The 27,968-nt window shown below is 38.7% G+C and overlaps 1 protein-coding gene across 2 annotated transcripts; it reads left to right on the top strand.

Moving 5' to 3' along the window:
- Nucleotides 1-1,745: 1,745 nt before the first annotated feature.
- mrasa (muscle RAS oncogene homolog a) lies at nucleotides 1,746-27,968 on the top strand. 2 transcript variants are annotated; one of them, XM_044366033.1, is made up of 7 exons: nucleotides 1,746-1,981; nucleotides 13,153-13,424; nucleotides 14,337-14,490; nucleotides 17,926-18,025; nucleotides 19,194-19,273; nucleotides 20,930-20,997; nucleotides 27,852-27,968. In XM_044366033.1, the coding sequence occupies exons 2-7, from the start codon at nucleotides 13,232-13,234 to the stop codon at nucleotides 27,929-27,931; spliced, it is 675 nt and encodes a 224-aa protein (XP_044221968.1). In that variant the 5' UTR covers nucleotides 1,746-1,981; nucleotides 13,153-13,231; the 3' UTR covers nucleotides 27,932-27,968. The 2 variants fall into 2 exon arrangements, with proteins under 2 accessions (XP_044221968.1, XP_044221969.1); XM_044366034.1 differs by lacking the exon at nucleotides 27,852-27,968 and having other exon boundaries at nucleotides 1,756-1,981; nucleotides 20,930-24,902.

Genomic DNA, 27,968 nt, shown 5'->3' on the forward strand with positions numbered 1-27,968 from the left:
TGTATCTCGTAACTTTGACTCAGCATCTCATGACTGTATCTCACATTTAGTAGAAAAGAAAAAACTATCTCATAGTTATGAGAGCTCATCATTATGAGATCTTTATTTTGGGTGAAGAAATGTGCCTCTGTAAAAAAACGCATGTCCAAAAACTACATATGCCTATACTGTATGTGAATTCATGAACTGACATGTGGTATTACATGTGGGATTGTTGTTTTAACATGCAGTGCCTTACATTTCACACATATAAAAACCTGATATCCTTATATCAGGTGTGATCCTGATCTGAATATTTTACATTTGAACTGGTTTGTGTGATAAACATGTGTATTACATGTGATAAATTCACAATGCATAGACCTTTTTTACAGACATTTTGACATGTCACAGTAGGAAAAGCATTGGTGTAAGTAGTAAAATTAATGACGGCTGAATTCCATTTAGCTGCTTTGGTTTCAGATGTCTAGTTTTGCTGGCTCACTGACATGGCTTACTGGGACACTTGAATAGGACAGAGCATCGTTAAAGGACGGGTTCACAATGTTTTAAGTCTGTCTTAAAGCAATAGTCAGGTGCCCTGATGAACAGGGAAACAGGTTTTTCTTCCCATAATTATTCTTCCTGTTCATACTGACCATTAGAAGATCTTTTCACAATGTATTTACAATATAAGCAATGGGGGCCAAAATCCACAGTCCTCCTCCTGTGCAAAAATGCATTTAAAAGTTTATCTGAAGCTAATATGAAGCTTCAGCCGTCCAAATTAGTCAAATCAAGTAGATATCTTTTAATGTTACAGTGTTTTTAGTGCCAAAGTCCCTCTTTTTGATACTATAGTTCCACTGCAGCCCAACAGGAAAACACTGTACAAGGGAACATGATGCTAAAAAAACTGTAAATATGGCAGATATCCACTTGATATCACAGACTTGATATGACTCAGACTGCTAAAGCCTCATATAGTCTTCAGATAGTCTAGTCTTCTCACTCTGAACAGTCTTAGTGCATGCTTTATTTTAGTCATCGATCCCTATCTTTCATTTTAAAGCACGGTGTCAGTGAATGAAAATGGTTTCTTTGTGGAGGATCACTAAAGAGCCACCCGGAGAAAAAAAAGAGGATATAACGGTGAATCAGAAAAGTGAATAGATCAGTGACCTCGATTCCAACCTGGCAACATGAATTAGGGCCCTGTGCTGAACAACCTCACTTCTTCACATCTTTCATAACCTTCACCTGTTGTTGCGTTACCTTGAGAATGTATGACTTGCAGGTATCTGGGTCATAAGCCTTTGTACTGACACACAGTTATTTACTGAGAGCTAATCAGGTGTGTTCATTGCACAAATGGCAAACAGGAGAGAAAACAATTGTAAAGCATAAAAAAATAGCACTTTGTGTAGGCTATTGCTGATATAGACATATAAAAAACAATGTCAATTATTTAACTTACAAAAACAAACAAACATAGGCTACACACACAACGCAATTAATTTTTTTTTTTAATAAATGATTTCGACTCCCCCTAAATTAGGAATTTGACAGGACTATCCCTTTAAAAAAAACTCCTTTACCATAAGGGAACAGTCCATTTCACCAAAAAGGGGAATTCTTCCACTGCTTCGTGAGATTTCAATATTTTAACACTAGAAAAACATTTTGAATAAAAAGAAACACGTTACTTTTCATCTTCTTCTAAACCTCGATGGCATATCACACTGAAAAAACAACAATTTAATGGTTGAATGTTTTCACGAAAAACGGCGTTCACCCCTTTGGGGCTTTTCTATTTATAGCATCAGCTGTTGCAATACAAAGATTAGCTACTCAACGTATTGTTTCGCAGATGTGGAGAGCACACTCCCGTCTGTGGCGAAAGGGCGGCGGTGGCTTGAAGGAGAGAAGGAGAGAGATGAGGAGGAATATGTCGGTGTGAGGGCATTTTTCTTTGTGTTCACAGACAGCGGAGCTCATATCGGTAAGTAGCTTTCCCGCTGAGAAAGAAGAGGGTCGTGAATGCGGACGACTGTGTCCGCGGACAGTGCAGGCAACACCGACCGTTAACGTAGCTAGCGTTAAAATCCTTAACTACTTGGTGTGCAAACAACTTACTGTAGCCGAGCTAACTGTCACCTTTTTGACTAAATGACACCGTGATAAACAGTCAAGGGAGATTAGCTCCTTTAAATTGAGAATATGAGCGACTGAATCCCGTTTGCGGAAATTCCGTTTTGCTGCAAACTTCAAGAGAAAGATGAAGCAACCGAAATCCGTTATTCAGGGGCGGCTACTGTCGGTTTTCCATACGGCCGCTTATACACACACACACACACACACACACACACACACACACACACACACACACACATACACAGACACACGGAGACATACACATAGACACACACATACGGGCCTTGCCTGTGTGTCAAAAATTCTCCCATGGGGACGAAACAAAAACATTACTTGTCTTTCCTCGTCTGTCAAAAATGATCACTTCTACTACACACACACACACACACACACACACACACACACATACATATATATATACACACACACACACACACATATATATCTATACATATATTATATAGTATGTATGTATGTATATATATTAACACGGAGTATAGACACATCCACTGTGGTGTCCAAGTCTGAAGCAGAAATGGTGTGCAGATTGAACCGCTGGACAGAGAGAGAACAGAGAGATTCTTCATGTATCAAATCATAGGATGAGATCATTCAGAAGCACCAGTCAGTCTGCAGTAAGACAGATACACACACACACACACACACACACCCAGACACACACACACACCCACACACACACACACACACACACGCTAATCACTATTAATAGCAAAGTGAAATCACCAGATAATTTAGCTGTCCAGGAACCGACCACCCTTATCCTTCCATCATAACCTCATGGAAATGTCAAACCCTGATGATGATGATGATGATGATGATGATGATGATGATGATGATAGTGGTGGTGGTGGTGGTGAAGTTGCTTGTGAGAGTAGTAATGAGCTGACTTTTGCATGTTGTTTCACATTTTCCCTAAAACTTATTGTGACCTTAGATCAAGGGAAATTACCCTTTGGGTGATAAGTTGATGCTTGGTTTAAAATGAGCCCCAGTATTACTCATTATTTAAGTACATGCGAGATTCAAATTGGAACATGCTCGCATGGAGTATCACCTAGGTCACATTTCCCATATTTGAAAGTACAACAGAAGGTTGACCTTAAGTTTGGTTTGCAGGTTCAGTCTAGGGCAGCAACTAACAATTATTTTCATTATCGATTAAACTGTAGATTATTTTCTTGATTAGTTCACTGTTTCCCAAAGCCCAAGATGCAACCTAAAATGTTTTGTTTTATTCTGACCAACAGTCCACAACCCAAAAATATTCAGTTTACAATCAAAGAGCACTTAAGAATGCAGAAAATATTTACATTTAAGAAGCTGTAATGAGAGAATTTTGTTGTTTTTTTTTTCTTAAAAAATTACTCAAAATGATTAATGAATGAACGAAAAATAGTTGCTAATAAATGTTCTGTCTATTGACTAATTGATTAATCGACTAATTGTTGCAGCACTGGTTCAGTCATTTGACAGCCAGGACGAATCCAGGCAGGGAAATACATGTAATCATAGGAATGTTAATCAGGGCATGAATCTGACTGGATAAATAGAATTAATGTATTATCCTAAACCCAATATTATTCTCCTTTATAAGCAGAGACTAGAGCAGCCAAACCACAGCTGAAATAGTGTTTCACCGCTCTACAGCAGCGTATTCCTTGTCCTATGCTAAATTTCCCTTATTGATGTTTCTTGTAGTCTATGTTTCAAACTAAATGGATGATACTTCCTTTTAATAACAATAAATCAGAATAGAAGTTCTCCAGGTTTTTTTTTTTTTTTTTGCAAGGAAATTCAGATGAATAGTTGCTTTGTTGCTTTGGGTTTGAGGCCATACTTTCTGTCGCAAGGCTGAGGACTTTCACTGAATTCTTTGCCCATTTAGTTTAGACCTCAGTATCATTCCAACTGATGTATGTAATCTGATGTACAGTATGTATGAAAAAAACCCCCAAAAAAACCAGTAGTGTTGTTGCAGCTGTAACTTGACCAGTGGTGCTGGGATTCACTAACATCCAAAGTCACAGCAATAACCGCAATGTAAAGTTCATGAAGGTACAGTAGGAGGAAATGCCAATCTGACGAAAACAAAACTCCACCTTTTTTTTTCAGTAGAGCAAAGAACATGAGCAGCCATACTGAAATGTTGACATTGCGGCAATGTAGTTGATGAATAATGATGGTTGCACCGGATACAGCTGATCTTACTTAAGTTGGACACTTTCTGTAAAAAATAATAGGACTTTGTGTAACAACCCCAAACAAATTTGATTGTTTTGATCCTTTAACTTTGACTAAAGTGATTGATGAGTAGGTTCATTTTGTACATCCCCAATCAAGATGTGTCAATATCATCTTTTATATCTGGGCTAAGCATCATTATCCTTATGTTTTTAAGGGTATTTTCCAATATAGATCAACATCGTAGCAAATACAAAATGATATATGAAAAAATCAAATTGGTTTTCAAAGCAGTGAACTACAGTATGTTCCTTTAGTGATGCATAACATGACACTAAACTCTTTTTACATTTCTTAGTTTTTAATCACGGCTTGCTCAGAGTTATTCATTTGGACGACAGAATTTTCTAGATTTCCTGGAAGACGATAAACAGCAACACGTATTTATCACCCAGCCCTGAAGACAGATTTATGGCAGGCTGCTCGACACTTTCCTTTCATGTTGTGCACTTGGAGAGTTTTGTTATGTCATGGACACTGTCATATTTTGTTTTGCGGTGTGATTGGGTAGTCTTACTAATGTCGCCATGGTGATTGTAGTTTTCGCTCAACTTCCTGAGTGATATTTTGGTCTGTAACTTTAGAAAACGTCCTTGTTTAATTAATCCAGAGCGGGATGATGTAATGTAACTAAACAAGCTGGCTGGAGTCTGGTTACCATGGAGACAACTGAAACCTTACGCTGAAACATACATTTCATAAGACATCGCGTGACTCTTTCATTTCTGTCAAGCGACCTATTATAAATCAGACTTAAGTGATAGCAGTGAAGTATCTTTATTGTCTGGCTGTACTATTGAGACAGTTTGCTCACTATTAGATTTAAATTACTGCTCTAATTTTTTCACTTTTGGCTGTTGACTGCTGTCTGCAATGACTAATGTACATTTTACTGAGAAATACCATAGATTACTGGGAAATGACGTGGTTTCCTTTGTTCCAAGATATCTGTATCATACCTCAAATAAATTGTAGTACTTTATTTTATGTCCTTTGAATGATAGGTATCTAAAACCATACCATATAATTGGCTCAATGCACTTCTTTCTTTCTCCCAAAAGCAACTGCAAATGAGTTGTTCATACAGTATACTTAATCATTCACTGTCATTGATGCCTGGGAGGGGTTCGGTCATGACATCCTGTGCCTGGGTTCAAATTCCCAAACAGCCAGAAAAAAAATGTAAAATTTTCAGAATGAATGAATAGGAAGGTCAGAGTAGAAAATGCCCCCAGCAAGTCACAGTACATCAGTGAGACATTTGGCTTGTGTATGTGAACTTTTTTGTGAATAGCAGCCTTATCCGCAGAGAAATTCTCCAAATGGTGTAGTATAATGAAAAAGACATCAATGCAATTTATGGCTAAATGCTGCGAGACCGGAGACTGTGCTAAGTTAGTCACTGGCGATGATTCACAATCATGTGATCAGCTGCGCAGCCAAGTATTAGGCTATTTGCACTTTGTCCTCCCTGCCAGATGTCACACTGGGTGTTGAAGATCTCAGTATGAAGTCTGTCATCATTTTCTACCATGATTTTCTATTTATGTGTATCTGATTCAAATTGATTGTCAAAATGGTTTAAAGGATGCCAAGTTTAAAGACATCTGAACACACTGTGTCTTTAGCATAACCTACTGCTGCTCAAATAATCTGTTTTGAAACACTGTCTCAGGATAATAATCTTATATATTATACTGTCTATAATAGAAGACATTGCAGTGTTTCCTCTAGGTTGACTGCTCTGGGGTGGGGGATGCTGAGCAAAACTCAAGAGGCTCAGGAGTCACATTTCTCCGTTCTGTTTAGGAGTGACTGAGATTGAAACTAAAATGAGAATGAGAGTCCACTTTAAGTGAGCCTTGTCAGGTTAGACTAACCCATTGTTGCTAACTTCAGAGCTAACCCCCTTCACTTTTCCAGCAGTTGGGGAAACAATAGATGAGACTTTTCTTTTCTTTTAGAAGCTGCAGCATTTATTAACTGACACTCTGTATCCTGTACTGTTCATTTACTGCCAGATTGACAACTTACTGCTAACCTTTTTCCTCTGCTCCGCTCACATTCACTGTCACTTTTCTGCCGCTTGTCAAGCACACACTGGCTACGCTCACACATTATGCACTGTCCTATTCCTTACTACTCCTATAACAGTACCTTTCACATAGATATCCTTTGAACAATGAGGAGAGGGAGGATTCTGGGATTTGATGCACTAGTCAATGACGGGGAGTTCTCGTGGTCGCACAGTGTGTGTGAGTGAAAATCATTAGTAGCCCGTTGATATTGATGATCGTGTGAAATTTTAGAAGTGGCACTCATGAATTCATGAATATAAAGGAAACACTGCGGTGGCTCAGTCGGTCAGATTGCATCTTACTGCGCTCTGAATTTGTACTTGTGTGAAGAAGATGCTCGAGATGTTCATCTTAATCCAGAAATTATTTTGTACATAAAAACAAGTGAATGTGATACCATGATGGCAAACATGGTGAGCTGATTAACACTATAATCATATATTGATATGCATTAATTATTGTAGAATATTGCCAATATTCATGACTGTTTATGGCACTCTGCTTCTCTTGGGATGGCACTTGGCTGTTTCTTCCAAAATTCAACATTTTGGAATAATATTTTCTGGTTTACAAATGAAATGATGCATCTCTTCAATGAGTTTCATAAGCTGAAAATAAACAACCTTCAAACAAAAGATAAGATCATCTCTCAGTCAAAGAGAGAAAAAAGTTGAAGGTGGAGTTTGAAGTAGGTTTGAGAACATTTTGAACTCGGTGAACCGTGTCTTAACACCTGCTTTGAGTGATCGATGAGTGTTGATATCAACGCTACAGTACAGACCGGGGTGTGCACCGCTGTGTTCCTTCTTATTCTGTGAGTTATGTTGCTGCTTTGTTCCCATGTGAAGAGGGAAGTCCCTTTTATCCTTTCCCAAGGCAGCAACTAACCACTTCTTAAGAGGCCAGAGTGACTTAATGGAGTCCCGTTGAAGACAAAGTATTAAGCCCAAATCACACCAGCTGCCCCTGTTGTTATTTTAATATGTAAAACCACACACCTGTTGAGTCGTGTCATTGTAGGGGGGGGATGTGCTGCAGATTGACAGAATATGTCACTGGTTTGACACTCTTCTTTGGTTTTGTAGCTGTCACATGATGATAAGAAACTTAGTATGTTTCCTGGTTAACCATAACCGTAGAGATAGGCTCTTAAGGTGACAAATCAAGTGAATCAACACACAAATTATTGCAGAGCAGCACTCCAAATGAATTTAAGATGCTTTATATAGCACTTCACATGTTGTCCAGTGAGTGCTACAAGCCGTAAAGTTACCGTGTATGTCTGCTGTGCTGATGGCAGTGTGTGTGTTGTAAATTTGTGGATTTGAAATGATAGTTTCTCTGATTTTAATGATTGCAAAATGAAAAGGAATTCAAAAATGAGGATATGTTTCTGTCTTCATTAGCATTTTCAGAAAAGCTTGCTGTCTGCATACACAGGCCAAAACAACAGGACAAAGGTTAAGTCTTTTCTTCCTGTTTTTGTTTGGCTTAAAACAAAAAAATGTGCTTTACAACCAGTAATCTAAGGAGTAGAGAACAGCTTGAACATTTTGACAGACATGGACAGATACACCACTCGGTGTCAGCTGATTTATTCTCAGTTTGTTGCATCCCGCTTATATCTTATGATTCGTCGATCAACAGAATATTAATCACCGACTACTATTCATTTTTTCCAGCAAAAGTGCCACATTTCTCTGATTCCAGCGTGTCATTGTGGTCATTTGCTGTTTTTCTTTGTTATATAATAATAATAACTTGAATTTCTTAAGGTTTTGGACGGTTAATTAGACAAAACACAATGAAGACATAGCCATGAGAAATTGTGAATAACATTTTTGTTTTTATCTTCTATTTATTTTATAAACTAAACGATTAATCAGGAAAATAATTGCAGATTAATTGATGAAGAAATTAACTGTTATAATTTCATCCCCTATATTCAATACGGGTGTTCTGTTTCATTCACATACTATAAAATAATGATTTGATGCATCTTAAAAATAACTATTAACCAGAGTTAATAGTAATTTGTGTGTTGCTGCATGTAGGCCCTTAATCCAATCACAGTTTTATGCTTGAATTTGTGTGCCATAATAAATAGATATGCAAATAACAGCACTTCTGTGAGTAACTGTATGTTGACATACAAAATGAGTGATTCCAGAGAGAGTTGTAGTCATCAGAAAGTTATTAATGTTGCTACTACATAACATCACTCAATTATTCCAGTGATTTGTTTTGAAAAGCTTCAATTTTTTCTGTCCACAACACATGATATTTTCCAATTTTTATCCCCTTTTGGAGAGTGTTTTTTTTGGAAAGCACCACTTTTAGCAATGGAAAATGTCAGCTTACAAATTTATTGCCATTATTGTGGACATTGACAAGTGTTGTTGTTACAGTAACTATGTTTTTTTTGCAGCATTCATTGGTCCTCTGTTTAAAACATCATGGTTTGTAAAGCCCTGTAGCCACACTGGCCAGATTGGGCCAATTTTGGTTGGACACAGTAAAATTTCCTCTACCAAGCTTGTCTGTGGATTATTTTTGTCTCACAGAACAGTTGTGTTTCAGAGGTTTGTGCACCACACCGAATAGACTGTCAGTGGGAAATACTGACACACCCTACAAGGTTGTGACCTGACTGCTTCAGCTAGGCCACCCCTACGCATGACTGGTGTGAAAACCACAACTGGTTTTCCTGATATCAGATAGAAATGTCAAATCGTTCCAACTCGACTCGGTGGAGTGGGCAGATTCAAAGGTCTGGATGCAGACAGACAACTGGTGGCAGGAGCTGTATTGTGATTTCATGGTGCTTCTTAAGCTGTAGTGCTTTTGTTTTTTTCTGTCCAGCACTGAAACTGTCCACAGTAGTAATTCAATGAAACGGTATAGTGTTATATACTCCTACTACTCCTATTTTGTGACTTTGTGACAGCCCGCCAAGTAACTGACTGTCGGAGCTTTTTCATATCAGGATTTTGGCTTAGAAATTCTTTGTCCAATGTGGCTGACTGACTGGTTCAGACTGACTGATTGGCTGTCCGGCTGGCTTTGGAAAGGAAGGAAACATCTTCCTTCCCTCCATTGTGTTGGGCAGGATAGGATGGACTGTAGCCAGCTGACAGCTGTTTCCTGGTGGATGAAGGAGGAATGGGTGCGTGGGTGGGTGGGTGGTGGGGGAGTTGTGCTAGTAGTGAGTGACTGTTTTTTTTAGTTTTTTTTTTTTTTATTATCTGCTTTTGACTGGTTCTACAGTTTAATGAAAACTATAAATATGATGGTTTCACAGTAAGATGGGATAGATTAGTTTAATTTCAAATAAAAATTTAATTTGTATTAAGTGTTGATGCTTTGTCTTAAATGATTGTTTTAACCTATTCACTACAAATCAAATATACTCCCACATTTTTAGATTTCCTACCTTGCAGTCTCCTTCCTGCAGGGTTACTACCATAGACTGTAAAAAAAAAAATATGGACGTAGCCACCGTGACGTCACTCATTCATTTCTGAAGAGTGGTTTTGAAGCTGATGGTTGGCAGCTCCAGCCGTCGTTATCTTGGCAGTGCCTGACTCTGCCTAACTCCCGGCTAATCCAAAATGGACAAAGAGGTGAAGCTGAAGCAGACCGAACGAAGCCTAGTTGCTGAAACAAGCCACCTAGCGGCTAGTGACCTGTTACTCAAAGCAACCACGTCCTTAATTATTCATAACTTTACGGCTTATTAAAGTTGAAATGAGGTATAAAAAAATTCACCATCCTGTACAGTTGTCATGAAAGTGGAAATTAGCTATAGAGACCAAAACCATTTTTTGTACCAGGCTGTAAACATGTTTATTTCTGCTGTAAAGTTCAGCATTTTAACATGGGGGGTCTATGAGGATTGACACGCTTTTAGACCCAGCCTCTAGTGGCCATTTGAGGAACTGCAGTTTTCGGCACCTACGCATTGGCTTCATTTTTCAGCCCGGAGGTTGCCGCTTGGTGACTATATTTATCTGTGTGTTAACTCCACCAACCGTTGATCTTGGGATAGCATGAACCCTACAGCAGGATCTATTTCATCACCATCTCCTCCGTAACATTATCTTAAAATGTAGTCTATCAGGAACAACACACGGATCATAATTAGGCTAACTAAAGGTGGGATATGCTTTCTCATTTATGGGACGATAATGGTTATAATTTGGGTGCTACGACTGATTTGAACAAGTTGGACTGAGTCTGTTAACAGTCAAGTGATAAAATTACTCAGTAAGTTGTGCTTACTGATTCTAATCATCTGCTTACTGATCAAGTCTTAAGTTGCTGCTCGTCACTCTCAGATTATTTTAAACATGTTTGAATTTGATGTATTTTATGTAGAAATAATGATAAAATAATTGGACATAAACAGGCAGTAAAAGAGAGGTGTCTATGAATCGACTCAACACCATATTTATACCATCTCTTTCAACTTTGTCCTCATGTGCCCTTGCTTCCACCGTCTCACTCTTCTGTTTCCGATTTCTCTCACCCTCCTCTCCTGCTCTCGTATCTTGCTCCCCCCCCCCTCTCTCCGTCTTTGTCGCCAGCTGTGGTGTGAGCTTTTTGCCATAACAGCACGAGATTGCATGATGCATATTAAAGCTCCTATGTCATTGCCCTTAGTGATTTGAACCATACAGTATTACTGTATTAATGTAAGTCTATATATGAGTATGTTGAGTACTGTACAAGCTGTTTCCCAGAGTATAGAATACATCTTTATTATCTGTAAATGTTTAAACAGGTTCTTTTTACACGGAGCCTCTGCTTCACTTGTATAGAAAACATACTCATATGTTAAACTGCTCGTATTGTTGCAAGATAGATGTTATTTTCTAATGTTGTCTTATTTTAGATGTTGTTTTCTAAAAGCCATAATTACAAGCTGCAGTTATCCATCTGTGTCTCAGCCATCGTGTATCTCTGCTGGCTCTGTGGTTACAGTGGGAAAGGGAAAGTAGACAAACATCAGTCATTAGCCTGATTACTGCTACAAGGCTAAATGCACGCTCATTAAGCCTTGCTTAAGACACTTTTCCCATACAGTTGTGATTCCCCTTGCTGTGAGTGACTGACTGGAGCCAGCGGTGCAGGCAAAGCACATCTCATTTGACCAGGTTTACTGTTGCTGCTGCTTCTTTTACCATTCTGCCTTATATTTAAAATGAGCTAACTCACAAAAATGTGAAAATGCTGATAATATCTCAGTAGACCAACTTTAAATCACCAAAGCAGTAAGGTGCTGACCTTGGTGACAAATTCCGCTGCATTTCCTGTAGCCGCTCCATAATAAAAGCCTTTTGTGGTTTGCCATTGGGAAGCTCGTGTTATGAAGCAGCAGCTGGAGGAAATATTCGGTTTTGCATTAACAATATCTTAAGACGGCACATACAGCTCCGATTCAACCACATCAGTTGATGAGAGTGCATCAGTGAGGCCGATATGTGTTTGACAGTAAGAACAAGTAGTGAAACCAGAGAGACCAGAAGCAGAACATAGCACCTTTTTTAAAAACAACTCTTTCTTCAGAGACGCCTCCATAACCACAACCAGCCTGTTTTAATGCGATGATACAGATTGGTCGGGGGTAGAGACCATCATGGTTTGACCTTTGCAGAACCATGATATCGTCAGTTTGGTTATCCTCCGCTTTGAGGCCCAAGTGAAAAGGCATATGATCACAGCTTGAAACGCTACATTCAGGCCAAAGCTTGCTGTACTGGAGCTGATGGAAAAAGGACAGCAGCAACAGCCCCATTTAAACCAGGAAAAAGGAAAGCGTCAACTCGTTTCAGTTTTTTGTTCATACTATAAGTGCATTTGTTGAATTTTGCCAAAATGTGAAGAAAGCCATGTACCCCTTTAGCACAGTGGCACAGGCTTTGTGTTGCTGATTGCCCAGTCACAGGACTGTGCAGGGATCTGTGGTTTCATTTTTGCCCATTTTGCATAACTTCTCAAGTCAATACGATAGTCCCCAGAGAGGCAGTTCCTGTAATGGTAGCTAGATATTCGCTCTAAAAAAAAAAAAAAACTGTATTTAAGAGACTGGAAAACACCAGCTTCCCTCTAAAAATAGAAATTGTTTCACTGTTTTAACTTTTTTCACTTGAACATTTTCACTCTTAATTTCACAACTGTTGCTTCACTGAGAAAATATTACTCAGTTTAGTTCTCCTGCTTTTGCCCGAATTAGCATTTTCAGATAAAACCCAAATAGCAAATTAATCAAATGCATCCACACAAAAAAGATAAGTAGGTGAAATACGACTGGATTTATGATCTCATCAATTTTAAGTCCATTATGCCATATTACTGTATATAATAATGTACAGTTGTTATTTATGTTGTGGTCTGTCTTTGCTAGGTGTATCTAAAGTTTAAAAGTATGTGCTGTAGGTGGGCTTGTAGTGTGCTGAACTTGGCCTCTTTCTTTATTTTTGTACTACATATATTTTTGCAATCTTTCTGCTTTGATCTACTAGTTGTAGCTGTGGTCTCCATGGTGATGAAAAAGCAGCCGCAACAAAAAACCTTAACACCTCACTCCCTTGTTCTCTCTCCCTCCCCCCCTTTTTATTATCAATCGCCTTTTCTTTCTTCCCCCCCCCCTTCCTCTCTTTCTCTCTGTCTGTCTCAGTCCTCCATTACAACCAGGTGTGTCTCATCCACCACCTACAAGCCTACTTCCCACCTTAACCACCACTGCCGAGGTAGCCATGGCGACCAGTGCTGTGCCAAGTGACAACCTGCCAACATACAAGCTGGTGGTGGTGGGGGATGGTGGCGTTGGGAAAAGTGCCCTCACCATCCAATTTTTCCAAAAGATCTTTGTGCCAGACTACGATCCCACGATAGAGGACTCGTATCTTAAACACACAGAGATCGACGGACAGTGGGCAATACTGGATGGTGAGTAAAAAAAAAGTTTGTGCATGTGGAATTAGCCAAGCAGCTGCTGAGAATGATCCTATCTCCACATGCTGATCTTCTTAAAAGGGTTTATTTTTTTTACTTTTTACTCCTGGTTTCAATTATACATGTCCATCACTGACCAAAGACTGCACATTTGAAATCTTTGAAATCTTTTTAAATTGCTTCAGACAGTGGGCCAACTATACTATAGCAGTTCTGTGAAAGAATTAAAGACATTTAGAAAAAGGCATCACAAATATTGTAATATGTGGGAGAAATGTTCTCATTCCATGGGTTCATCCCTTCCCTCCATTAAGTTTTCCAAATTATATTGGAAACATAAAGCTCTGGAAGGAATTAAGAAACCACACCAAAAAAAATATCTGTTTTACAGTTGACAATATGTGATTATGATTTTGAGCCAAATGAACTCTGTCATGGCCCTAAATCTTCCTAGTTTGGACAGAAAAGTTACATAAAGGGAGTGTGGCCTGAAGGTGGCACTCAGGGAAAAGATCATTGGGTCACAAGGTCACCAAAATCTAAAAAAAAAAAAGTTACTGTGTGCATAAGTGGAGGTAATCATACAACTTCCCACGACTTGGTGCAGGAAACAAGAATATCCTCATTGCAGACCATTTTGCTTTCAGAAAATTGGAACAGGTCACCATAACAATATTGAAATCTTATTGTGCAATGACTACTGCAAACTGGGTCATTGTATACTTGTTAGATCTAAGAGTTTGATTAGAAAGAAGCGAGGTTATAAGAAAAGTAAGAATAATAGGAATACTATACAAACTCTCCAGAAAGCCAATGTCAAGTATATCATCTGTGTGTGTGTGTGTTTTGAATGAAAAGGTCAGTAAAATCCTGTGTATGATCATTTGTGTCCTTTCATCAAACCAGTGCTGGACACAGCCGGACAGGAGGAGTTCAGTGCGATGAGGGAGCAGTATATGAGGACAGGAGATGGCTTCCTCATCGTCTTCTCGGTGACAGACAAGGCCAGCTTTGAACACGTTGACCGATTCCATCAACTCATACTACGGGTCAAAGACAGGTAGGATACAACAGCTGAGCTCAGAACACATGCATAAAAACCCACAAAGGAATATTGAGATATGATATGGATATGGTTAGGAGTCAATTACCGTGAGTTTAGCGTATGTAGGAATGTCTCAAAGGATGTTATATTACGATTTGATAGAAATTACTTATTTACACTGTGGCTGAATATCAAATAACAGAAATCCTGGTCAATCTTCACTAGTTTCCTTTAGAGAGAACAAACTTCCAACAATCAAGCACAGAGAAACAGTTTGCAGAGGGTTGTGTGTGTGTGTGTGTGTGTGTGTGTGTGTGTGTGTGTGTGTGTGTGTGACATCATGCGCCATAAACATTTTTCTGATGTGAGTTAAAAGTGAGAAATCAATCCTACCTGAGCTAATGTGGTTGAGTGACCAGCAGTAGAGCATTGTGTGTTAGAGATTATGATGAGTAAACAGTCCGTGTACCCTCCATCCAAAGCTGCATTCAACTTGTTTGATAACAGCATAAACAAATATATAATGCGTTATTTTTGTTTTTCTGTTTTTCATGTGAATTTAAAAAAATAGAAATTCATATGCTTTTCCCGTTTTGAGTTTAAATACCTGCAGCAATCCCCCACACAGAGAGACGTGCGCATTTACGTGTAACTTCATTGACCGTTTAAATCTCCCGACATGCCGACAGGATCACTCAGGATCTAATGGTAGTTAGCGTTCTGTGTGCATCCTGAGCTGTCTAAAAAAAAAAAAAATTATTTCAGAAGCTAAAAGTTTAATTCTGTTTCCCCTGGAGAGTTTCCTTTGTCCTTTTTTTAAGTTTATAACTACAGTTTTTAGTTTTGCTGCTTTTAAACTTTTTATTCATGCTGCAGCATCCACGCCTCCAGTTGGCTGGCAACCTATGGGCCCATTTGTGGAGTTGCAATAACTTTTTTTGTGTGTGTGTGTGTATGTGTTGTGTGTGAGCCGGTCTGGCAAAAATAGTCCCTGCACGTAAAGCTATGGGAGTGGGGGGGAAGAACCGGGTGTGCCCGACAGAGCTGCTTACTGTGGACATTTCACTCCTCCTCTACTGGTCGCTGTAGGCTGTATCGCTTTTAAATCATGTCAAGCAGTGCAAGCTTTCCAGGTGATTTCTTTATTATGTGTTGTATTGATGTATGAGTGTTTTCTTTAACGATTTACTTTATAGATTAGAGCAACTGCTTTCAGTAATTGTAATTGTTTCCATGGGTGCAGTAATGTCAATGCAGTAAATATTGTGGGATATTTAAGCAGCAAAACTAAAAAACTGTAGTTATAAATTTGTCAGGACAGAAGAAACTCTCCAGGGGAAACACGATTAAACTCTTAGCGTCTGAAATACATTTTTTAGACGGCTCTGATGGAGCTCGGGATTTATCAGGAATTTCACTGTATGAACCTGAACGGTGTGTGTGTGTGACCTTTTTGGATGTGTAGAAGAACACACAGAGCATTAATTAACATTAGATCCTGACTGATCCTGTCGGTGTGTTGGGAGATTTAAATAATGCTGCTATGCTTTGTGCGTAAATGCGCACAATGTCTCTCTGCACGGGGGATCGCTGCAGGTATTTAATAAACTCAAAAACTTTTTGGGAGGTGTTTAATAGTCAGCATCCCTAACTGGAATCATGTAGAGATGCAGTAGGGACAGATAATAGAGCTATAACAATACAGCGAAAAACAAGTTGTTTTTCGGTTTTGGTTTAGTTTCCGATCGCCTGTTTGAAGATGGAAACGGAAAAAGCATGTGAATTTCCATTTTTTGTTTTTAATTCACACGAAAAATGGAAAAACAAAATAATGCATCATATTTTTGTTTATCCTGTTATCAAACAAGTTGTATAATGGAAAAGTAACGCACACCAAGGGTTGTAGTGAGGCGCTGATCACTGGAAGTAGACTTGAGAGTAGGAAAAAGTGTCACACACTCTGGCTCCATATGCATTTCTGTTTTATTAAGATGACGTTTCGGCCTTCGGGCCTTCAAGATCAACAGTCATAGTAGAACACAGGCGCTGGTATGTTATATAGGCCGCACCCTAGTAACACATCTGATGGTGATTAAATAATCATGTTCCATTATAAGGTGAGAAAAAACAGTTAAGAGGCCTTCAGTGAATCCAAAACCTTTAAATCAAACAAGTTGAACACAGCTTTGGATGGAGGCTACATGGACCATAAACATGTTCTTAATGGACCATCTGCTGAGCTTCCCCTTTCTGTTTAAGGACCATACAGTTGTTTTCTTACTTTCATTCCTTTGGTTATACTTTCTATTGGTTATAAAAACATTGTGCTCATCAGGATAACAACTGAGATTTAGGAACACAGCAACATCACTATAGCGAGTTCATTTTCAGCATCAGCAGTCAGATAATCAGACTGATTGTAGCTTAATAACCAGTCAGTCAAATTTATCTTTTAACCAAATTATTTGGTTTTGAAAACAAAATGGAAAGCACCCAAAATGCCCAAAACAATCAACCATTGCATTGAAAACTGTGTGTGTGCATAACCGTGTTAAATATAGTAAGTCCCGGAAACCAAAGTTACCAAAAGAGGAAGTTGCTGTTTCACATGTAAAAGACATTTACAATATGTTAAAACTGTGGATTTGCTTACAGCCTGACTGATATTCTGGCTGCTAATGTTTTCAGCCCTTTATTAAGTTTGAGAGTAAAATGTTATAATGGGAACATTAATGACAAAACATCAAATCTTGCATGATATTATTACCTTTTTTTAAAGTCCAAATCAGCTCAGTCACATCATCTGATTCCACAATGTGCATACCTTTTTAAGAAAATACACTAAAATTCAGAATATTACAGGTATTCAGAAAATGCCGCCTTGTTACTGTGGAGCTTTTGTCAGCCTCAGTCTGGCTGAGATTTGCAGGCTCAGCAGAAATCATCGGTGCGTAACATTGTCATATCTTACAGGGCGACAGTGCTTTGGGATCTCTTCACTGCTTCACTTTCATGACACTGCAGAGGCCCAGCGTTTCATAGTCGCTTCCAAAATTCAAATCTGTCATGTTGCGAGTGTCCGTTGTGAGGGAAGAAAAGAGTCTGTCCGTGACAGTGACTGACAGTAGCTAATAAAACCGAGCTTGAGATGGAACAAAAATAGAAACTGGAACTGAGTGACTCGCTATCTGTCCATATTTAGTGGTATAACTGTAGCTCACTTTTGAGTGAGAGAGTTAAGTGTTGCAGAAATATGACACTTCAAAGACAGTTTGTGTAGCATGTGATGCTCCTACTAGGAGTTCATATAGCGTTTGTTGGCAGTATTGATGACATAATATATCCTGACCTGAGCTAAGCCTGTCAGGTCAAAGCAATAGTCACTAATCACTATTCAGTTATACAGAAATACTTGATATTGTATATGTGTGTGTGTCCTTTTCCTCTCAGGGAGGCCTTCCCCATGGTGCTGGTGGCAAACAAAGTGGACTTGGTCCATCTGAGAAAGGTCACCTCCGACCAGGGCCAAGAGATGGCTGCAAAACATAATGTAAGTAGTGACCCTCTCCTTAAACACCTAAACTTATCGTTGGCTAACATGATTTCTTAACATGGGTAAGGTGTAAACATATCAATCTGAGAAATCATGTCAACACAGCCAGATTTCTACTGGAGAAACCTGATTTCTTGGCCATGTACATCTTAAACCAGGTTTCTAATAGGTTTGTGAGGTGTCCATGTGCACTACAGTGGTGGAGGAAACAGCAGAGAAAAGAAAAGTCATAGCTCATAGACGCATGTCCTTGTATCTGAAATAATTAAATCCAAAACTGAGAACTAGTTTAATTTGATTTCCCCAACTGAACAGTAGACTGTCTGTAAATTCAGATACACAGTATTCACTCATAGGATGCATCTAATGTGACAATACCTGACTATTGAACCAGGCAAACATGACATTACAGAATACACCAATCACACCAGAAATCACACATGGTTTAAGAAGTGAGGTTTAATATTTTTGGAGAGATTACTGCTTAGTGAGTGAATGATACCACTCTTTATTACCTAGGAGTATTAATTGTGGGCTATTACAGTTTTATGAAAATATCTATCGGGTTATTCTGTAGGGCATACAGTATATTTTGTTTTGATTATCGTTGCGTGTTTTCTTACAAAACGTACACATCGATTGTATTCAATGCTGTGTAATTTGGCAATAACGTAACCTCAGCTTCCTGGATGAAGAGAGGGCTGACTTTGCTCTCTGTCTGTGGTGTCGAATGAGTTCTGTCCAGAGGGATTCGGGGAAAATGACAGCTCACTGTGCCACACACATACTGTAACCTCTAATTCCAGGGATGTGACTTCATGGGACTGTTATGTCATGCTTTTTTTTTTCTTTTTCTATTTTGGATTCAAGGGGCCTTTTTAAATTTGGAAGTTTTTGAAGTGTTCATAAGCAGTCCGGCAAATAAGTGCGCTTAAGGATGTTTACACACTTACTAGCGTCAGATACGGCTGATTCATCACTGTCATATCCCTGACTGGTAGACATATGTAACCCCTATTGTATTCATTGTATTAAGTCTCCCTGTTCTGTATTTTCCTATGATGAATACAGTATTTTTATGTAGTTATTCAACTAAATTGATTATTCTATGCCAGTAATACAACTCATGTGCTTAAACTTGGAATATTTCTGCTTGTTTCTTCAGATAACTTATATTGAAACCAGTGCCAAGGATCCTCCGATGAATGTGGACAAAGCCTTTCATGAACTGGTCCGTGTTATAAGGTAACTTCAGGTTCAGTTTTGTTGTTTCCTTTTATTCTCAGTAGATAAAAACCTTTGAGATCTTTGCACGAAACATAGCGTACGTAAGAAAGCTTCACCCATAGTAACCCCCACACTCCACCCCTTCCCCTTTTAAAAAAAAAAAACATACCAGTGTGTATTCCTCTTCTTTAGAAGTTTATGGTACAGAGTGTTACGCTGCTATGTGAGGCCAGTGAAAGTGTTTGTAGGGAGTGGAAAAGGAAAGAAAAATTCCAGAGCTATTTCCTGTCTTAACACATGTAATTTCAGAAGAATTTGGTTTGTGTCCATGTTTTGTATGTGGTCATATCCTGTTTTAGGGCCTTCTTTTATTGCTACGACCAAGTCAACAAGTAGTCATGTCTCTGTATTTTAGGATTTTTACCCAAATATCTAAATCCAGTGCAAACTCTCATCTCTCCATTGCTATGAGTCCTAAACTGAAGAGAGCAGACTGATGAATCAGCATTGCCCTCTTGTGGTCAGATTATAGAAAGCCAGTCAAATGGGGGGTTGGATGATGCACTAGTGGTTCTGGCAACAACTGTCTGTCCTCCTTGTGCTTCTCTAATTGGCTGACTTGAACACTCACCTATGAAATGCTTAATGTAAAATCTCTAAGAGGTGACAAATAATATTTACTGGTTCTAAACTTAGTATGACTCACTTGTATAGTTGCCATTGTGATTTATAATAGGTGCTGCTGGAATAAGTGGTGCATGAATCACAGACTCTGTAAAAATAAGTATTGTGGAAAGAGGAAAAGTAGAGGTGGAAAAAAATGTTCACAAAACAAAGGGCGACTGGCACATGTTCACCCTCTTGAAGGAGGAGGACTGAACACAGACTTCTGCTTCATTCAAACAGCATCACGTTGAATCAGCCCAACGTTTTGTCTTCTGCCGTCATCAGGCGCCAAACTAATAATAGGTTGAAAACCACTTTATATACATTTTCAAATATCACACAAGAAATCCAATAGGAGAATTACATCATTCGGTAATCATGCTATCATCATCTGCGTCACCTGTCACATGTTCACCAAAACTGACTGAATGGGCATGTAATGGGATAGTTGCTTAAAAGAAATGGTTATAGACATGTCGGGAAAAGATCAATACCACCGTCATGTCTGTATGCTACATTTGAAGCTACTGTCAGAAGCCTGTTAGCTTAGCTTAGCTTGCCTTCATAGTGATAACAAGACTCCAGTTAAGACAGAGGCCGGCACATAACCCCGTAAAACCACAACTAGTTTTTACACTTTGGTTTTATACGGATTAAACAAACTAGACATAACATGTTATTGAGCTTTAGAGGGTGCTGGTAGGTGGATCTTGTTACTATTGGACAGACCCAGTCTTTATGCTAAGCTAAGCTATACTAACTATCTCCTGGCTGTAACATCATATTTACTTCCCAGACATAAGAGTGGTATCAGTCTCCTCATCTAACTCTTGCCAAAAAAATTCCTTTAACACTATCTTTGACTTTAGAAATAACCACTGAGGTGAATAAACTTCCCTTAATCTCATTGTAAATTAAACATTATGAGCCAGTATGAAAAGAAGCTAGTAAGTGAACCTTGAGTTAAGATTATTTTCTCAAGCTATTTTTCTTTTTCTACACCTGCAGACAACAGGTCCCAGAGCGAAACCAGAAGAAGAAAAAGAAGATGAAATGGAGAGCAGAACGTTCCACAGGTTCTCACAGGTTCCACTGCGCCATATTGTGACCTCCCTCATCCACCTTTCATCATTCTGAACATACACACACCCAACACGCACACCCACACACCTTCTGGATGTCAGGGAACTCCCCAGCAGTCGATAACTACTGGAGCACAAAAGGGAGAGGGGGGGATCGATGAATGAATGGCTGGACGGATCCAAGGAGGGAGAAGTGAATCTGAAATGTTCAACTGAAGTCCCCTCTGCCCTTCACAACGCCTTGGAACGAGTGTTATGTCCTCTTTCCTCAATTTATGGTCCCCCTTTTGAAGGTTTTTGATCTCTCTCATCCGTATTCAACCCAGAAGTACAGTAACTCTGAACAGTTTCTCAATCAAGTGTATTTTTGAATTCATTTATCAAACGTGGCACAAGATAAGACTCTGAGGAACCATGAAAACGAGCCAATATCATCTTGATATTGTAAGTTTTGTCTTCATAAGAAAGGGAAGGAAAAGGGAGGAGTTGGCTCAAAACGGCGCCCCGTGTTTTATGGACTAACTCCAAAAAAAACCTGCTGGTCATCACCTTTCTATCCTCACACTTCCCCTCCTACAACTTCTGGAAAAAAAAAAAAGCACCTGTGTTATTTCTAGATTGGTTGTTGTTAGTTCCGTGTTCTCTCTCTCTGCAGAGCGGACATCATAAGGGCACAGTGGATAAATATGAGAGTGGTGACAGTGATTTTTTTTTTTTTTTTTTTTGGGAAACATATGAAAATAGATGTTGTGCGGTGTTGTCGATGAGTGAGCTGTGAGTTCTTGCGTGTACCTCGTGGTCATGTGACGCTCTGGTTTTTGGAATGTGAGTTCTGACAGGATGGAAGGACGTGTTGTAGCAAGCGAAAGGAAATGTGACATGATGCTGAGAAAATGTGTCATATCGGTTGACAAGTGAACGCTACGGTCATATCAGCTCGTTGAGTAACGTTTAAAAAAAAAAATTGTAATTGTGAAGGAGGAGGAGGAAGATGGGTCGGTGTATGTGGTTACACTTGTAAATGTAACAGGGTTCATACCAACACTGACGTGTCAACGGCCATGTTTACAGACACTCTTATAAATTTATTATTTTCTCATCAAAAAGACAGACAGTATATCAGAGCCACTTTTCATGAAGTGTCTGAAATTAATTACGGTTAATTTAGTTTGCCTCTACAGTCACTGTCTACGGCATGACGAGTAAAAACTTTGATCAGAGCTGTATGAACAGTAATCCTGATATTTTTTATTTTATTCTCAGCAGAATCTTCAAAAACAAGTTACTTTCCATGTTTTTTTTGTATCTAAAAAAAAAAAATAGAACATTAAAGTATATTTGTTATATAAAAATCAGATTATAGGTGGCAATGTAAACAAATGTCATGCTGTTTAACAAAAGGATCTGTAGGAAACAGTAGATAAGGGATAACGAGAGCTACATGTTTCAGATCTGAAACAGGCTGGAGACGCTGTTTTGCACTGGCCACTAACCAAAATAATGTGATGTCACTTTAATACAAGTCTTGGGGCTTTTCAAACTGCACAGCTGAATTCAGGACTATGTTCGAAGATGAATCACGCTCAGTAAAGGACAATACTCCTTTTAGATTGGGGATATATATATATATACTGTAGCCCTGGGAATACGTCAGAGATTGAAAGCCTTCCTGGATGAGGCAGTGTGATGCTCCCAGGGCTCAAAAAGCCATGTTAACCTAGCTACAGATGAAGTTTTAGTTGTTGGGAAAACCACACACTCAAAGCAACAAGACATTCAGTATATTCATGTTTGTAGTCGTGAGGTTGATAGGAATGTACAATTTAATAACCTATGAAATGGCTTGTACTGTTAACGCACTAAAGTTTTGGTGGACAACTTTTTTTGTCTGGACGAATACTGTCTCTTGAAGGAATACATTTTTGCACTTTTAATACGATTTCTGACTTTCCTATTGGCATGTCGTTTACTTTTCGGATCTGTAAGAGAAATGAAAGGCACGGTCAAAACGATTTGAATGTAAAAAAAATCAAATAACTAAAAACAAGCAAAAGGGAGATTAGTGTTGTAGCCCTGTGTGCCTGTGTATGCCTGTTGCCTTGGTGATGATTGTAACGAGATTAAATAAGTTGGAATTTAATCAGTCGAAAGGAATTGACAGAAAATAATTCTATATCGCTCAGTTTTGAAATGAGATGGTTGAGTGTGGAGAAAAAAAAAACTTCATTTATTGAATGGCACACAAATTCACCTCAGCATGAAAGTGGAAAATCAACCTCAACAAATGAAGGAATACAGTATTAATCTACATCTACTGTTAAAGGGACTTCACAAAGAGTTTCCAGAGAAGGACTTAAAAACATTGAAGAACTGATCATTGAGCAATGAAGCAACAGACTCTGGATCGTGGGAGTGGAAAAAAAAAAAACAAAAAAGGAAAAAAAAAAAAAACAAAAACTGAATGTGTTTGAAGAAAATGTTGCATCATGTATGTTTGATACCATTTTGTATTATTGATATGAATTATTGATATGATTCTTGCAAAGTGTTTTTTAAACAACGGAATAATTTATTACTGTCTATGTTACCTCAGCGTGTCCCAGACCTGGACAAAAAAAATCCCCCCTCCCTATTTTTTTTTTTTTTTTTTTCTGGACTCTTGATGGGTCATTGGCCTTTTTGCCTTTGAGCCCCCTTATGAAGAGACTTGTAATGTGTCGTGGACCAAGATGAAGAAACAGAATATGATCCTGAGCTTAAACAGTATAAGGACCTCTGCTTTACTGGAGCTCATGTGGATCGCCTCTCTAGTGAAAAATATAACCATACAAGGGTAAAAAAAAAAAAGAGAGAGAGAGTTTGTTGTCCAACTTGTAATTTTAAATATGTTTCATTGTTCAATGTGAAATTCCGTCAAGGAATAGTTTGACATTTTGGGAAATACGCTTATTCGCTGTCTTACATAGAGTTGGATGTCTGTTCGGTTAAGCTGGAGCTAGCAGCCGGTTAGCGTAGCTTAGCATAAAGACTTGAAACAGAGGGAAACAGCTAGCCTGGCTGGTAGGAGGTAACACAAACCACCTACCAACAACTTTTAAAGCTCACTAATTAACACATTATATCCTGTTTGCCATGTAACCGTTTCCTCCTGTTTCCAGTCTTTATGCTAAGCTAAGCTAATTTAACCGTCTCCTGGCTCCAACTACCTATTTACTGCACAGACATGAGTGGCATCAATGTTCCCATCTAACTCTGCGCAACAAAGTGCAGAAGCGTATTTCCCAAAATGTACAACTATTCCTGTAAGCAGACCAAACTCATGTACCAGCCAGGTGTCTTCTAGTTGACTATTTGACAGTTTGACAAATTGGATTGTTAGATTTCTTGGATTAATCATCATGGCTGGTACAAAAAAACAAAAAAAAACAAAAAACCTGCTGATTTGTTGCGTCGTCTTCACATTTCAGGCAGACCAAATACAAATGCTGAAAGTGAATAAATTATACCGATTATCTGACCCTGGATCATATGTGAGCTAAATTGAGCACTTTTGTTTTCAATTATTTGAAAGGTAGCTTTCTTTGTCAAATAGACTCCAAGTATTGTTGAAGTTATGCAAATGATTTGAGTTGTGTATGTCCTGAAACATTGTTAGTATGTAAAGGGCCATGTAAACTTTTAAGTTTGTATTACAAAAAAAAAAAAAAAAAAAACAAACAAAAAAAAAATTGGAGTTGTCACAGCAGTTGTGTAATGTGTGTTTTTTGGACAGGTCTATTGTGTTCTAACTGGCTGTGTCAGACTGAGGAGCTAGACGAGGCACAAACTGTGTGGCCTTTTTATCTAGCCTCAGGGGTCGATTATATTTCAATAAAGAAATAAAAAGTATTGTGACTTTAGACATATAATATTTGAGTCGTTTATTTTTGGTCAAGGGTGGGTGGACGTACATGGTACTAAAATGCATGCCAGCTCTTTGTCAGCAGAGTCCCACACTACAGTAACTCACCGCTGAACGGCCCGTGTTCAACAGCCACGGTGAACATGGCTACACGTGTTTTGAGAGTCGTCCTGCTTGTTCAGCAGAAGTTTCCCTCATTAATCTCCAGAGCTGTCAAGGCCCATTGGGCTCAAAGATACGAGACTGCTGAAAGCTCCATTTTTGCCTCATTGATTTCAACCCCTCAGGGAACCGAGGCAGGCTGGCACACAGAACAGGTACTGCATCTCTTCTATTGATTTACATTCATGTTCCTTCTCAGAATAAAATTGGTAAGCAGAGGTGCTCAATATGAGATGAAGGAACCAGAGAGCTGCAAGATGTTGTCCAGGGTTAGTAGGAAGGTGGATATAATTTCTATCTTAAACATGGACTTACATGTACATGTAATCAGCTGAGAAGATTTGGAGCCAATATCAAAACAGCTTAAAAGATGAGACAGTGATTTTATTTAGCCTTCAATTGATCAGGAGAGTTACACACATTAGTATAATCAGCACTAATGTAGGGTATGCAAGAAAAAAACTACACATTTTCCATCAGAAAATGCCTGAACCTCAAAGTTTCTGTACTATGTCTGAGTGCTGTTCGCAGTTCTTACCATTGGGAGGCAGCACTGCCCTGATTACTCGTCCTCACTTGTTACTTTGGTTGTAGAAGCCAAACACCAATGTTTGCTTTTAGAGCAGCAAACCCATAAGAGATGTGTCAGAGAAAACCTGCTTGAGATAAAACATTTTCTGAAAAACAATGTCTTGAACACTCAATTTGCATATTAAATGAAAAAAAAAGTAAAACAAGGTCAGTAGATTTTCTGCTAGAGCTTTTTTTTTTTATTTATTTATTTTTTTTATACATGGTTCATTTAAATGGAAATGGGGTGTCCATGGAGACAATTGATGACTGCTATTTCTTAAGTGTCACTGACCGGGTACGGCCACTTTGCTGCCACTACTGATTACATCACCGTTTAGTCATGTTAAACCAGTGGGAAAAGCTAATGTTTTCTGCTCCTTCTGACTTTTGCCTTTCAATTACATGGCTGCTCACTGTAATTACTTACAGATGCATTTAACTCATCTCGCATGCAGTGCACACCTCATGTTTTCCATTCTGTTTCTCCCATCAACACGCAGGTACCTCCTCTTCTCTTTGTATATAACAACCTAGCACAGCTTCCTTACCAATCATGTATATTTCATGTCTTGTACAGTATATTTCCTGCAGTGAAATCCCATTTATCAGGAAGCTGGGCGCTGATCTGTATACCAGTTGGCTGGACTGATTACACTCATGCACAACATCTTTCAAACTGTCTGAATTCATTTGAGCAGCACTAATCAACAGCAGAACCTTTACACTGAGTGCAATTGTTATTTTGGCTGCAACCAGTCTGGCATTAATTTTAATGGCATTTCAAAGGAGCTGTATCTTTTTTAGAAGATGCAGCTCCTGTGTGATTACATAGCGTCCCTGTGAGATGCTATGAATGCTATGTGCATGAATTAAGCATGTATCGATGCTAAAATGTGCTGAGGGAAAGGTTTTGAGGCTCAAATAAAAAAAAGAAAGACAAGCGCTATAAAGTGTAACTTCTACCTGAGTGAACTTCGGCTGATTTTATGTGCAGATTGATGCCTTAAAAGGTTTAAGTCTGATTCAACAATTATTCATTCAAAGCTTTTGTGTGTGAGTGTGTGCTAAAGCTCTTAATGTGTGTCAAAATGCACAATATGATCGTAGCTGCTTTGGCATCAAGAAAATCAGAAATTTTTCACGACCAGCTGTTTCGCTGTTTTAAATTGTCACATTTAATAATAGCTTCATCACATTGTAATTGCAAATGACAGATGTAACAGTTTTGTACTTAAAAAGAGGTGGTCAGGTTGTTGTGGTTTTCAGGAGAGAAGTGGAAGACAGGTGAGAAAGCGACAGAGGGAAAGAGGAAAAGAGAGGTAATAAGGCGGAAAGACAAAGATCAAATCAAAGAGGAGAAACAAAGATGCAGGAAGATGCAGTGAAGCCAGACAGTAATTGTGCTAATTGTAATGTAGGCAGAGGATTAAAAGAAAACAAGGAAATGAATGAAGGGATGAAAAGGGATTTAAAATGGTCCGAATGAGAGAAAGACGTGCAGACAGGAGGGATCGTAGGAATGTGGAGTGAGACAGTGAGAGAGGCTGGCAGGATGGACAGAGGTGTGAAGGTATGACTGTCAAACAATTCTTTGGAGAAATTTTTCTCCTGGCAAAGCTGGTAGAGCGAAAAGAAAGGAACAAATGAAAAGAAGAAACGCAAGAGAGAGGGCAAAAAGACGGAAGTCAAGACCTCGTGTCGGTCTATTTGTCACTGAACAATTCAAATCTGAAATCACATTTGGGATTCTTAATCAAAGAGAAAGCGTGAAAGCATGAAATACAAATGTAATGAGGAAGAGAGAAGAATCGTTAAACTCAGGAAAAAGCCAGAGGAGAAAGATAGAAAATGAATTCGCTGCAGCAAAGACACATTTTTTCTGCTCATTATCTGGAATTTGTCATTTTTACACAAATTCATAAACAAAATTTTGAGGGGTGCTCCACTGATTTTACACATGCTGGTTAGGGTTTAATAAAAAAATGCTATCAAGTTGCATGCCAGGAAGTGTAATTCAGAGCTTAACCAAAGAGTAGCTGTAGCTCGCTACGCACATACTGAAAACACAGAAGTTTGATTTATGTGGATTGAAAAGAGAATATTTATCTTTTCTCTGACAAAACAACCTTCATCTGTATGTAACATTTTGTAATTCGAAGGTGTGCAAACTGCAGTTTCACAGGATTACATTTTTTCTGTTTTTTCATGTCAGATTTGGTGGCATTTTGCTTTTCATATCCTCACTGTGCATCACTCAGGAGCAAACAAGAGACAGTCTGTTCGTCTGGTTGAGAGCTCTCCTCCATCCGAGAGAGACGTCTCCCCGGGG

The sequence above is a fragment of the Thunnus albacares genome, chromosome 11 (genome assembly GCF_914725855.1).
Source record: "Thunnus albacares chromosome 11, fThuAlb1.1, whole genome shotgun sequence".
Lineage (NCBI taxonomy): Eukaryota > Metazoa > Chordata > Actinopteri > Scombriformes > Scombridae > Thunnus > Thunnus albacares.